Below are 11,943 nucleotides of genomic sequence, written 5' to 3'. Positions count from 1 at the left end.
GCTTTGGTATGTGGGCCAACACTCTAACCACTGAGCCATTGTCAAGTATTAGGTAGCTAGTCTAGTTCCTTTTCCTGTATTAGCTTTTATTGTTGAAGCTCAAAAATGTTTAAACATCTCTGGTATCAATGGTATGTGAAAACATAAACTACAAAGAAAGAGGTTATTATGGCATTAAAATTCCAGATACTCAGATTCAAACCCTTTGTAATGTCATAATATTGTAAGAGATATTGGAAAGGACAGAAAGTATGGAGAACTCTCTCTTGGTGCATATAAGAGCTACACACGGTTTAGGATCCGGAAAGTCTAGAATACTGTTGCACTGTTTCCTGCTGGTAAACACAGGAGGGGCTAGAGAAAGCGTCCGAAGGTTGAATATCACAGAAGTGAGTCTGTTGTTTGGAGCACAGCTGCCTGCTTAAACTTGATCTTTAGCCACTAGCTCACACTCTACCTGTTGACATTTTGTGGCCTTACTACTGAAGGGAAGGCTACCTTGAGAACAGCCTTAAATCTTCCATGTATAAATTAGTGCTGTTTGCATTTACTCTCAGCGAGGTAGCTTCGTCCACCTTTAAACAGAAAGAAAAGAAATGAAATATCTTAAAGAAAAATGACCTTTTAAGTATGCCTACATAAGAATAGAAGTTTTTAAGAGGCATGGGATGAAAAATGGACCTGAGTATTAAAACCACATTAATATGCTTGAGAAATAGAAAGACAGGTAGTTTTTTCACTTGACTGCTGCTAATGCCAAACCAATGTTTTTAATATTAACAGCATTGAGAAAATGTGAAATAAAGCTGTGAATGCTCATGTCGGTCACCACCTTATTTTTCTACATTCTTTTTTTTTTTTAAATTCTCACCCAAGAATATTTTTTCTATTGATTTTTTATTAGAGAGAGTGGAGAGAAGGGGGGGGAGAGAAACATTAATGTGAAAGAGACACTTCGATTGGTTGCCTCCCTCATGTGACCCGACCAGGGCTGGGGATCGAGCCGGCAACTGACTGAGGTACATGCCCTTGACTGGGAATCAAACCTACGACTGCTCAATGGCCAATGCTCCAACCACTGAGCCAAACTGCCTAGGCTGTTTTTCTACATTCTTAACAGCCATTCTGTACCAAAGCAAAAATAAAAATAAAAACCCTCCTTGTGTTTCCAACTTTTCATCTTGGTTTGGAGGTTCTCCAGGAGGCATTTCTTGAAAGCAGGCTACTCTCAAACTTTAAAAAGATGCTTGAAAGATGTTCTTTTTTTAAAAAAAATAAATCTTTATTGTTCAGATTATTACAGTTGTTCCCCCTTTCCCCCCCCCATACAGTTGTTCTCCTTTTCTCCCCCCATAGCTCCCCTCCACCCAGTTCCCACCCCACCTTCTGCCCTTACCCCCCTACTGTCCTCATCCATAAGTGTACGCTTTTTGTTGCCGGGTCAAAGGTCGTACACATGGAAAATGTAGCTATTTCCTTCCGAAACGTGTCCCGGTGTTTGGAAAGGTCTCTCACGATTTGTTCTTGCTCTACTCAGAAAGGGTACAGAGACACATAACAGCTTTTTAAAATAATGTGTCCTCTTATGTTTAAAATGAGGATTTCGCTACCAAAAGTGAGGAGAAAGCAACACTACAGCTGCTCTCGCCCCTCTCACCCTTCGGGTGATAGTTGTGCGTGGGGCTGCGAGCCGGGTCGCAGGCTGTCAACGAAGCCATCTGGGCGGCTCACGCGGTTCTGCCGGCTTCCCAGGGGCCGTCACAGCCTCGCAGGGGCCATCGCAGCCTCATGCAGCCTCTCAGGGGGCACTGCAGCCTCGCAGGGGCCGTGGCAGCCTCACGCAGCCTCGCAGGGGGTGCCGCATCCCACGTTGGGGGTGAAGGTGTGAGACAGAAGCTCCTCTCGCTATCTCTCCTACTGTTCCCTTGCATATCGCCAATGCTATAAGATCCCATGTGAGACTGGATCTGGTGGAACTGCTTGTGCATTAGCTAGTACAGTGGTTTCATGTCGCCGGCCCAGCGGGTCTGGCTCTGGCTTCCTCCGAACCTGATTCTGCTTCTTGAGTGTGTCCTTTATGGATGCGAGGAGTTGAAATCTGCAGTTTGTTGGGTTAGGCTGCAAAAGCGCAGGTGGTTCTTTTGTGCCACTTGGCACAGCTTGGGTGTGGATGTAAATTGAGTAGGGCGGGGTCTCAGAGAATCACCAGGGCGGAGCAAACAGCAATGGTCGTCGTCAGCATCTCTGCAACTCCTCGCCTCTCCGCGACTCTGCATCTTCGCATTCCTGAGTGCCTGCGAGCAGCTCCGGGAGAAAGCCACCCTCGCTCTCCGACCTGCTGCAAGACAGTCCCGCCTCTCCCCATAGGTGTCTGGGACCTCAGAATCCCGCCCCAAACAAGCTCAGTGTATTCGAGAGCTTGTATCCCCTTCCGATTAAAAAAAAAACGCGCATCCAGTTGCAGCCCTCCTGGCGCACGCCTTCGTACCTCTGTTCTTGGCGCCTCTGCACCTCCTACTCAATCTCAATGTGCTTCTTTCTTTCCTTCCAGTTGTATAACTTCCACTGGGCCAGCTTTCCCATGGTTCTGGATGATAGCTGTTTTGTCTTATAGTTGGTAGTTTCAATGTTGTTGTGGGAGGCAGCACGCACAGGTCTATACCTTATGCCACCATCTTTGTTCCAGATGTTGCTCTTTGTAGTGTCGTGAAAGGAGATGAGTGAGCATGGAGAAGGAAGGAAAACTCAGCAATTCATTGCACATGTATCTGTTGAGCACCAACAATGTAGTAGGCAGTAAGGCACCACGTAGCAATTTCGAACTAGTGTGATTTTTAGCTATGCCCCTCTGCCCAGAATACTTTTCTCAATGATTCAGGTTAAACCCTCTAGAATCCAGGAGGGAAGGAGAAGGGAGAATCCTTATTTGAGACAGACGTTCATGGGGCGACAGTGCTACTCCTCTTGGGGATGTAATATTATGTTCTTCAAGTGTTCTGGAGTGAAAATGAGCACGGGCCTCCGGATGGGTCCCCACTGAGGTAACAATGCCCACAACTCCAGGACATGGAGACAGAGCAACTTCTCTTCACCCTAGATCAAAGTCCTCTTTCCTGAGATAAAATTGCGGTGATGTTTCTTGGCCTGTGTTTCTGGAAAAGTAGAATTCTTTTCAAATTTTGGCACCTGCTGACTTTTGTAGAGAAGATGGTAAGGTTTTAACAATTATACTTTTTCCTCTCACAGTTTGTAAACTCTTCTCTGTGATGCAGGGGCGTGGACACCTGAAATGCCCTTTTCCCAGGTTGGGATTTAGTGGTGTGGCTGTTACTTGGGGCATCCCTAAATGAGTGGCAGGTGCTATACCTTAGCCAGCGCCATCTCCCAAGGCCCTTCGTTTTTCAGTAGGGTGGGCTAAACCCTGGAGCAGCAGCCTGAAATCCACAGAACAGGCTCAAACCGAGATTAGGACACTGAGTCACAAAGCCACAGTCTCCTCAGATCCTTTTGGGGGCTTGCAGGAAAGGAGTAGAGGGAGGACAGGAGCATGGCTCACTGATTTAGCTTCAGCTGGCAGCTCACTCATTTCCAGATTACAAGAACCACTACACACTGTTTTGTCTCTGGATTCAAGGCTGATCAAGAGCATTAGTGACCAGAGTGTTCACGCGATGCTGTGACTGAGCTAGGGCATTGCGAAATGTAATGCCCTGCCTTTTTGTAAGCAGTTGCTTGCTATAGCTTCAATTCCAGAGTGCATTGTTTGTCCACGTATCCCAGTGTTCCTAAAGTAATGGTTTAGATGAACTGAGGGCCAACTGCTAACATAACTCACCTGTAAGGCAGAAGAAACCTCTGGAACACGAAGGCAGTTGGCATCTTCCACAGGTGAAGGGGAGCTCTGAGTTTCATTTATAGCCTTTGGGTGATCATTTAATACCGCAACTGTTTAACCATAAAGGTCAGGGATTCAAAGACATCCTTCAGGCACAATCTTATTTCCATATTTTCATTATTCTTTCTAATTTTGCTTTCCTCTTGTCACTGAAAATTTGAAAATTAAAAATGTAATAACTATCCATCTTCTCCCTAAAAATACACATCTAGAAAGAGAGCTAAAGGTTAGATTTCATCAAGCCTTTTCCATAGATTTTCACTTATTTATATATATATTTTTATAAATGAATGAGAACAGTGAAAGGGCGAGGGCTATGCCCTCCATCTTGCCCCGTATCCTCCATGTTGGGGCAGCAGCCATGTGCTCAGGAAAGTACCTTCTTCCCGGAAGCCCAGGCCTCTGCTGGCCACGCCCGGAGTCTTTTTAAACTAACCAATGACAATCAGGGGACGTGCACGCCATGGATATGACCACATCCTGGGTAACAAGACCCGACTTTCACCTAGCCAATCAGCCAGGGCCCAAAGTCATCTCTCCTCCCCTCACTCCACCCCCCTATTAAAACCCCATTTTTTCCCACCGGGGCGGTCTCTCTCGTCTCGCAATATGACCACATCCTGTGTAACGAGACACCGACTTATGCCTGGCCAATCGGCAGGACCCACAGTCACCTCTCTACCCCCCTATAAAACTCCTCTTCCCATCGGGCTAGCCCTCTCTCTGCCACCTGCTGCTGTGTCAGTAAGGAGGGTAGGGGAGCCAGACTCGGGTTTGAATAAAAGACTCTGCTTTTGCATCGGATTTGCTGGCTCCCTGGTGGGTCTTGGGAATCTTGAAATCTGGGCATAACAAACAGCAGATGACAGCTGTTGTGTATTTAACTTGTAAATCGTGTCCTCTTCTAGAAAGTCACTGGCATTTCTTCAAGGACCAAACTGATGCCAAATTACTTTCATGTATATCAGCTCATGTATTATGTAAATGTCCATACCTGTTATACAAAAATATATCAGCTTTCTCTTGTATAGTATTCTTCACTGTCTAGAAAGAATCAGATAAGTTGTTTTCTAAACTCAAGAGACATTTTTCAAGGTCTTAAGAAAATAGGTGCCAACTAGACATGATAACAAAAAATCTGACAGAGTAAAATGTAATGACAATTAAAATGACTATGATTTATGGAAAATGTGATTCTCAAAAAAATTTACAATTTTTCTAATCTTAAAATCTTGATTAGTTTGATTCAGTTATTCATGAATGCCCAGCATTGATGTTTCAGTTAGCTCACCACTTTATGAAATGTCCATTTCCCTGAAAATCTCTTGATTTGAGGGGAGAGTGTAGGTTATATTATGCAATCAGTTCCCTGGTGATCATGGATAGGGACGGGGAGTCAGAGAGAAGGATGAAGGATGACACTTTTTTTATTGGCTTGAGCAACAGGAATAACAGGGTTTGGAGCAGTTTGGGGATAACATCAAATGCTTAATTTTGGCAGTATTACCTTGAAATGCCTGTTGGCCATACAGGCAGAGATATCAAGAAGGCATTTGGATATGTATCTGATGGTCAAAGGATTCAGGCTGGAAATATAAGTGTGGTAATAGTGACTGATATTGAATATGTGTGTGTGGATTAGAAGATGTTGGTAAGTTGAGGAATAAGGGTCAGAAGGAAGGGCACAGGTATACTGCTCCAGGTTGTTAGAAGTGCCATTTTCTGTTAGGAAATACAGATAAGATAGATATTTGGTTTTCCATGTGTTTATTATAGACATTTATTTAACTTGAACTGGAGATAATCCAGGAGACTATGTAGTCTAATTTGATCCTTTTATAAGTGAGGAAGCTGAGGTTCCAGAATGGCTAGCTTGAATTAAATTAGGTAGCTAGCCCCTCGGCGTCATGTCTTCAGTGCCGATGGTTGCCAGTCCGCCGGTTCTATCCTTAAGCGCCGGGACACGGAAAAAAAATAAATAAATTAGGTAGCTATAGAGAAGACTATAAAAATAAAAGGCACATCTCCCTAATTCTGAGGTTGACCAGTCATCTCTAAACATAAAAAGGAAAAACAAACTTGAGTGGCCACATTGGCTCTAAGGTTAAGTGGGAATCTTATCTATTTGGGGAAGGATGTGATGCCCAGTGTGGACTAAGACTCTCCCAATATTTTCAGGCTCAGCGTTTTATTTTATTTTTTAAAAATCCTTACCTGTTCATGCCCTTGACCGGGAATGGAACCCGTGACCCTTCAGTGCTCCAGGGTGACAGTAAGGGCTCAGAGAAAGGCTTTATGGTGTGTCATTGGAGAGTGGGTTTCTTGCCAGTCAGGATTTCTTTATCACGCAAAAGAGCAAGCCATCTGTCATTAAGGTCCTAGTTCAGGACCATGATAGTTGACATAAGGAGTCTTCTTCCTTTCACCTCAAGACAATGTACGCAAGCCACTGATTTTTTTCACTTTTATTTATTTATTTTCTTTATTAAGTTATTACGTATGTGTCATTATCCCCCCATTGCCCTCAATAAACCAGTCAGAAAAAGATAAATATCACATGATCTCACTCATTTATAGAATATAATGAACAGCATAAACTGATGAAGCCTCTGATTTTTGTGTGACCTTCAGAAGCAACCCTATTAATGACTGCAAACCTTTGAGAAGTAGGTTCAGAGATAAGATTAACTTCATTCAAATGACAAAAGTTTTCAAATTTAGAGTCATAGCAGTGATTGCCTGATGTTGGTGAATTGTAGCAAGTTTTTTAGAAAAATGCAAAGAACACAGCAGGAGTGAGCAGGAACCCAGAGGAACCTAAATTCATCATCCACCTTCCCGCAGAGTCTGGCTCCATCTCTAAGTTCCTCTGGGTTCCTGCTCACTCCTGCTGTGTTCACAGCTATTTCAAGTCCTTCAACAATGCCTGCTGCACAGGATTGCTGGGAGATTGAATGGCAAACTGTGCCTTGTATGAGGTTAACATTCAATAAAAAGAACTGATTACCATTCTGTCAGTCTAATATCCAAGAAGCATTACTTCACCATAATGGTTAAGGCCAAAGTTCATCCAAGTGCTGATTTCAGACAACTGTGTTAAGAGCCAAAACATGTTATGAAACATGGAAAGTTATCAGTGCACTTTGAACCTCGGTTATCTCACTGAAGTTTCACTATCCGCTTTCTCCTAGCCTTTCTCCTCATGGTTCCACTGGGCAAACTGGAACAGGTATAACTTAACTAAAAGAATAATCAATTACTTTTACTTCAAAATGAGTTAGGAGCTGACTGTACAGACTTCTAGTGTCATTCTCATAGACTAGAGGCCCGATGTACGAAATTCTTGCAAGGCCTGGGCCTCTGCTGCCTCTGCCTGGGCCTCTGCTGCCTCTGCCTGGGCCCCTGCCCACTGCAGTTTTGTCCAGAAGGAAGGACATCCGGAAGGATGTCTGGTCTAATTAGCATATTATGCTTTTATTATTATAGATACTCTAGTAGGGTGCTACTACAGTATGACAAATGTATGGAGAGGAATCGAAGTCACAGTATTCAAACGTAATGATGATTTGGAAAGCAGGCATTTTTACTGAGATGTGTCTTTACTTCAACTAAATGTTGAACACAGCCCAACAGTAATTGTGTTTTGATTCTCTATATTAGAGGAAGGTAGTTGATGGACAAAAGGGAGACATTTATGTAGGCATGATACCTTCGGAAATTCTCTTTTATGGTATAGAATCTATAGAATAACCTTCCTTAAACAGACTGTCATATGGTCCTTAGAATCTGCAGTGGCATTGATATTACTTGTTCAATGAGTGTTTAAAGCACCTGACATATGCTGAATAAATATTAATTCCTGCTTATAAAATGGATCAAAATCTTTTACCATGAAGTGTCTGAGCCTAAATGGGTTTCATTTGCTGCATTTCACAGGGATCGGTCACTCAGGTTTATGTTTTCTGAGTGTGAACTTTCGGATATGAGAACAAAGTTCTTCACTTCATATGTATGTTCTTTACTTCATGTGTCTAACAGTCCTGAAAATATTTTTCTTTAATAGAAATCCAACAAACCTACTTATTTTTTCAATTTATAAGTCTGAACTTATATCACCATCTCACTGAGTCTCACATCTGAGATATTTCCAGACACTACAAAACAAAACAAAAAATAAACAAGACCTTTGAGTACATAATACGTTTTCCTTTCAGTTGAAGATTAAGCCATGTTTTATTCAAAACACAAAGATGGAAGCACCACAAGTTTAAGTTTGATCCATTTATTATTTTGTCACTTACGGGTACATCCTTACATTTCTCTACCTGAAATCCCAATGATGTTTTCTTTATTTGCAACATGTGTCCACCTCCAGTTTCCCTGTGCTGAAATGTTTGTCATTGAAATATGAGGTATCTCTCAGGAAACAGTGGTGATGTGTAGGATGAAATGTTTGAACATTTCTTACATCACGTAAAAATTCCTTGTGAAATGCTACTAGATATAGTCCTTCATTATATTTAAAGAGCTTGAAATTTCCATTTTATGTACAATAAGGAAAAGAAACAAGTGGATTATATAAAATTTAAGTGTAATTAAAAATAAAATGTATCTTAAACATTTATAGTACAAATTTTGCAAAACTTCATATGAGCCACGCAATCTTAGAAATTATTGTAAAACTGCTTTTGTTCTTTTTTTCTCCATTTTCCATAAGGCAATTGCTCAGGTATTTTTCTCTTTGTATTATATGAAATTAGCCGTCAGCTAAAGAACAGTGATAATAAATGAGGACTGCCAGAGCCTCAAAAGGTGATATTGAAGGGAAAAAAAAGATAAAAGCAGCAGTTCAAACATTAAAATTCTAATTAACATTGGATGGAATCAACTTAAACCTGGTAAATCAACTTCCATAAAACCAAGCACTTATTCTCCTTTACTTTTATATCCAATAACTGCGTCAAACCTAACATTGATCTTCCGTTTTAAAACTGCCAGGAAACGCTCAGGAAAGATCCTAAAAAAAAGATATATATACATATATAAGTATAATTAATATCAAGTGCATTTTTAAGATATCTTCTCTTAAAATATTTTTATCATGCATAATGTCCATGTTCATTTTAAACAAGATTAAGAATTTTAACACATAATCACTACTATATATTCTTTCCAATTAAATCCATTTTCTTTTCATAAGGAAAAGAAAGGTTTAATTATTTTGAGTAGAAGTGACTTGAAATATTTGTTTTTAAAAATAAATACATTCTATATTTTTCAAAAGATCTGTGAGAGGTGTATAGAACTGAAGAGTTGAAATGCTAAAAGCTTTATTTTAAAAAACAAAACAAAACCACAGCCCTAACTGGTTTGGCTCAGTTGGATCTGAGCATCGGCCTACGGACTGAAGGGTCCCAGGTTCGATTCCGGTCAAGGGCATGTACCTTGGTTGCAGGCACATCCCCAGTAGGGGGAGTGCCGGAGGCAGCTGATCGATGTTTCGCTCTCTGTCGATGTTTCTAACTCTCCCTTTCCCTTCTTCTCTGTGAAAAATCAGTAAAATATATTTAAAAAAACATAAAACAAAAAACCCCCACACACCTGACATTGGAAAAGAAGTGAGAATAGGAACTAATTTTATACTTTACAATCCAGCATATTATCAAAATGGCCCACTAAGAGACTGAGGAATCAGAACTGCTCAATAAAATGCAGACAATACACTTGGTTTTCAGCATAATGCTGAACAAGTTATTTAACTTTTGAGTTTAAATTCCTCACATGTAAATGGAAAAAATTAACACCTACCCCACAGTGTTATTTGAAGATTCAATGTGTTAATATAAGATGCCTTACACACAGTGATAGACATCCAGTAGGTCTAATTTTTTTTTCTCCTCACTGTACAGTTAAAAATATTGAGGAACAGGTCATATTCCAATGAGTGTGAGAGAAACTGAAGAGACTATGTAAGTCAGTAAAACTATATACAGACATCTGCCTGGATGGCATTCAAATACAGTTTGGAAATTGAGCACTGAACACTTAGAGGAAAATCAGGCAATGGTAATAGTGGTAACTATAAAAGTAATAATGATAGATAACATTTATTGAGTATTTATAGGGTACTTAATACTTTAAATGCCTTATTTTATTTATTCCTCATAGCCCGATAAGTCTTATTGTTGCCTCCATGTGACAGATGAAGAAAGTGAGCTTCAAAAAAGTTCATGTTCACGTTGCAAGCAAGTCACACAAATACAGCTTCGCCTAATTCCAGAGCACAAACCTTGAGTCTCTATGCTAAAGGTTTAGGAAACAGAATTAACTTATTCAATCAGCAAACATTTTGATGCCTGGAATGTGTCTATCCACTCTTCCAAGTGCAGGGGATATAGTGAGGAAAACAGGCCAAATTCCTTCCCTCACAGAGTTATATTCTAAAGCATTGTAATCACTGAGTGCTACTTCAGTGATGTGACAAGTCGAATGCTAAACACCTCAAAGGTTTTAACTTGTTTACCCACCAAGGAGATGCTCTGGCTTTACTACCGAAACCTGTAAAGTATGTTCAAACAAGTCCCTTAGCAGAAGGGGCTAAAAACCTGACATCTGCCCTAATGCTTTTGGTCTCTTACATTTTTTTCTGTCTCTAGGTCTGTAGTTCTCAAAGAATGATCTTTGAACCAATTGCTTGTGGCAATTTCCTGTTAAAATACAGATTTCTGGGTCCCAACTATATTAAAATCTCAAGAGGTGAGGAACCTATTTTTAAATATATATGATATTTAAAATTTTATTTTAGAGAGGGAGGAAAGAAACACCAATTGGCTGCCTTTTGCACATCATCTACTGGGGATCGAGCCTGCAAGCTGGTCATGTGCCCTGACCAGAATCGAACCAGTGACCTTCTGGTGCACCGACCAGGGCAGGAATCTATTTTTTAAATTGACTTCCCCACTGATCCCAATACCCTACTATGAGGGAGAAGCTGGACTCTAGGAACAGGAAGAGTTTTTTGTTTTCTTTTTAACTTTAGGCGCCTCTTCCGTTTCCCCTCATTAACTGACCAGCCTCACTGTCACACAGCTTTCCCAGATGAGTGATGAGACAATGTTTATGATGAGGCATTCTTTAAACCAAACCGTTCTAATCTTAACATTACATTAGAATCACTGGGAAAGTGTTGTATCTCTCAGACACCAGGCCACACTCCAGACCAATTAACTCAGAATCTCGGGGAGTAGGTCTCATGTTTAAAACTCCCAGGTGAATTCCAATGTGCACCTAAGTTGAGAGTTACTGCTCTAAAGAAATGCTTCTAAATCTAATATGCATGCCAATCACCTGTGGGTCTTATTAAAATGCAAATTCTGATTCAGGAGATCAGGATATTCTGTATTTTTAACAAGCTCCCAGGTGATGTGGATGCTGCTGGCCGTGGACCACATCTGAGGTAGCAAGGCTCGAGGACCTCTACAATTATTTAGCAATTCCTGTGCTTCGTATGATTTTGCACAAAAATAAAGGCTCCATGATTATCTGTTGTATATTTAAATCCTATATAATAAAAGGCTAATATGCAAATTGACTGAACGGCGGAACGACCAGTCGCTATGATGCACACTGACCACCAGGGGGCAGACGCTCAACACAGGAGCTACCCTTTGATAGTCAGTGTGCTCCCACAGTGGGAGGGCTGCTCAGCCGGAAGCTGGGCTCATGCCTGGTGAGCACAGCGGTGGTGGTGGCCAGAAGCGGGGCTCATGCCTGGTGAGCACAGCAGCGGTGGTGGGAACCTCTCCTGCCTCTGCGGCAGCGCTAAGGATGTCTGACTGCTGTCGGTCAGACATCTCCCAAGAGCTCCTGGGCTGCGAGAGGGCATAGGCCTGGCTGAGGGGATTCCCCGCCCCACTCCCGCGAGTGCACAAATTTCATGCACCGGGCCTCTAGTGAATAAATAAAACTTAACTATGGTCTCCTCCAATATCATTGTCCTATATTGTACTAATGTTTAAAAATAGTCTTCATAGTTATTCATTTATAAG

General features: G+C 41.4%; 1 protein-coding gene across 1 annotated transcript in view; it reads right to left on the bottom strand.

Annotated features, from left to right (window-relative positions):
* Positions 1-8,161: 8,161 nt before the first annotated feature.
* HSD17B11 (hydroxysteroid (17-beta) dehydrogenase 11) overlaps positions 8,162-11,943 on the bottom strand; it is a 29,168-nt gene continuing 25,386 nt past the window's right edge. Inside the window, exon 7 of the mRNA XM_006760061.2 lies at positions 8,162-8,912. Coding sequence (XP_006760124.1) covers positions 8,822-8,912 — 91 coding nt within the window. The 3' untranslated portion in view covers positions 8,162-8,821. The remainder of the gene's footprint in view (positions 8,913-11,943) is intronic.

The sequence above is a fragment of the Myotis davidii genome, unplaced genomic scaffold (assembly GCF_000327345.1).
Source record: "Myotis davidii unplaced genomic scaffold, ASM32734v1 scaffold356, whole genome shotgun sequence".
NCBI classification, from domain to species: domain Eukaryota; kingdom Metazoa; phylum Chordata; class Mammalia; order Chiroptera; family Vespertilionidae; genus Myotis; species Myotis davidii.
This window is presented reverse-complemented; position numbering and strand designations above follow the sequence as displayed.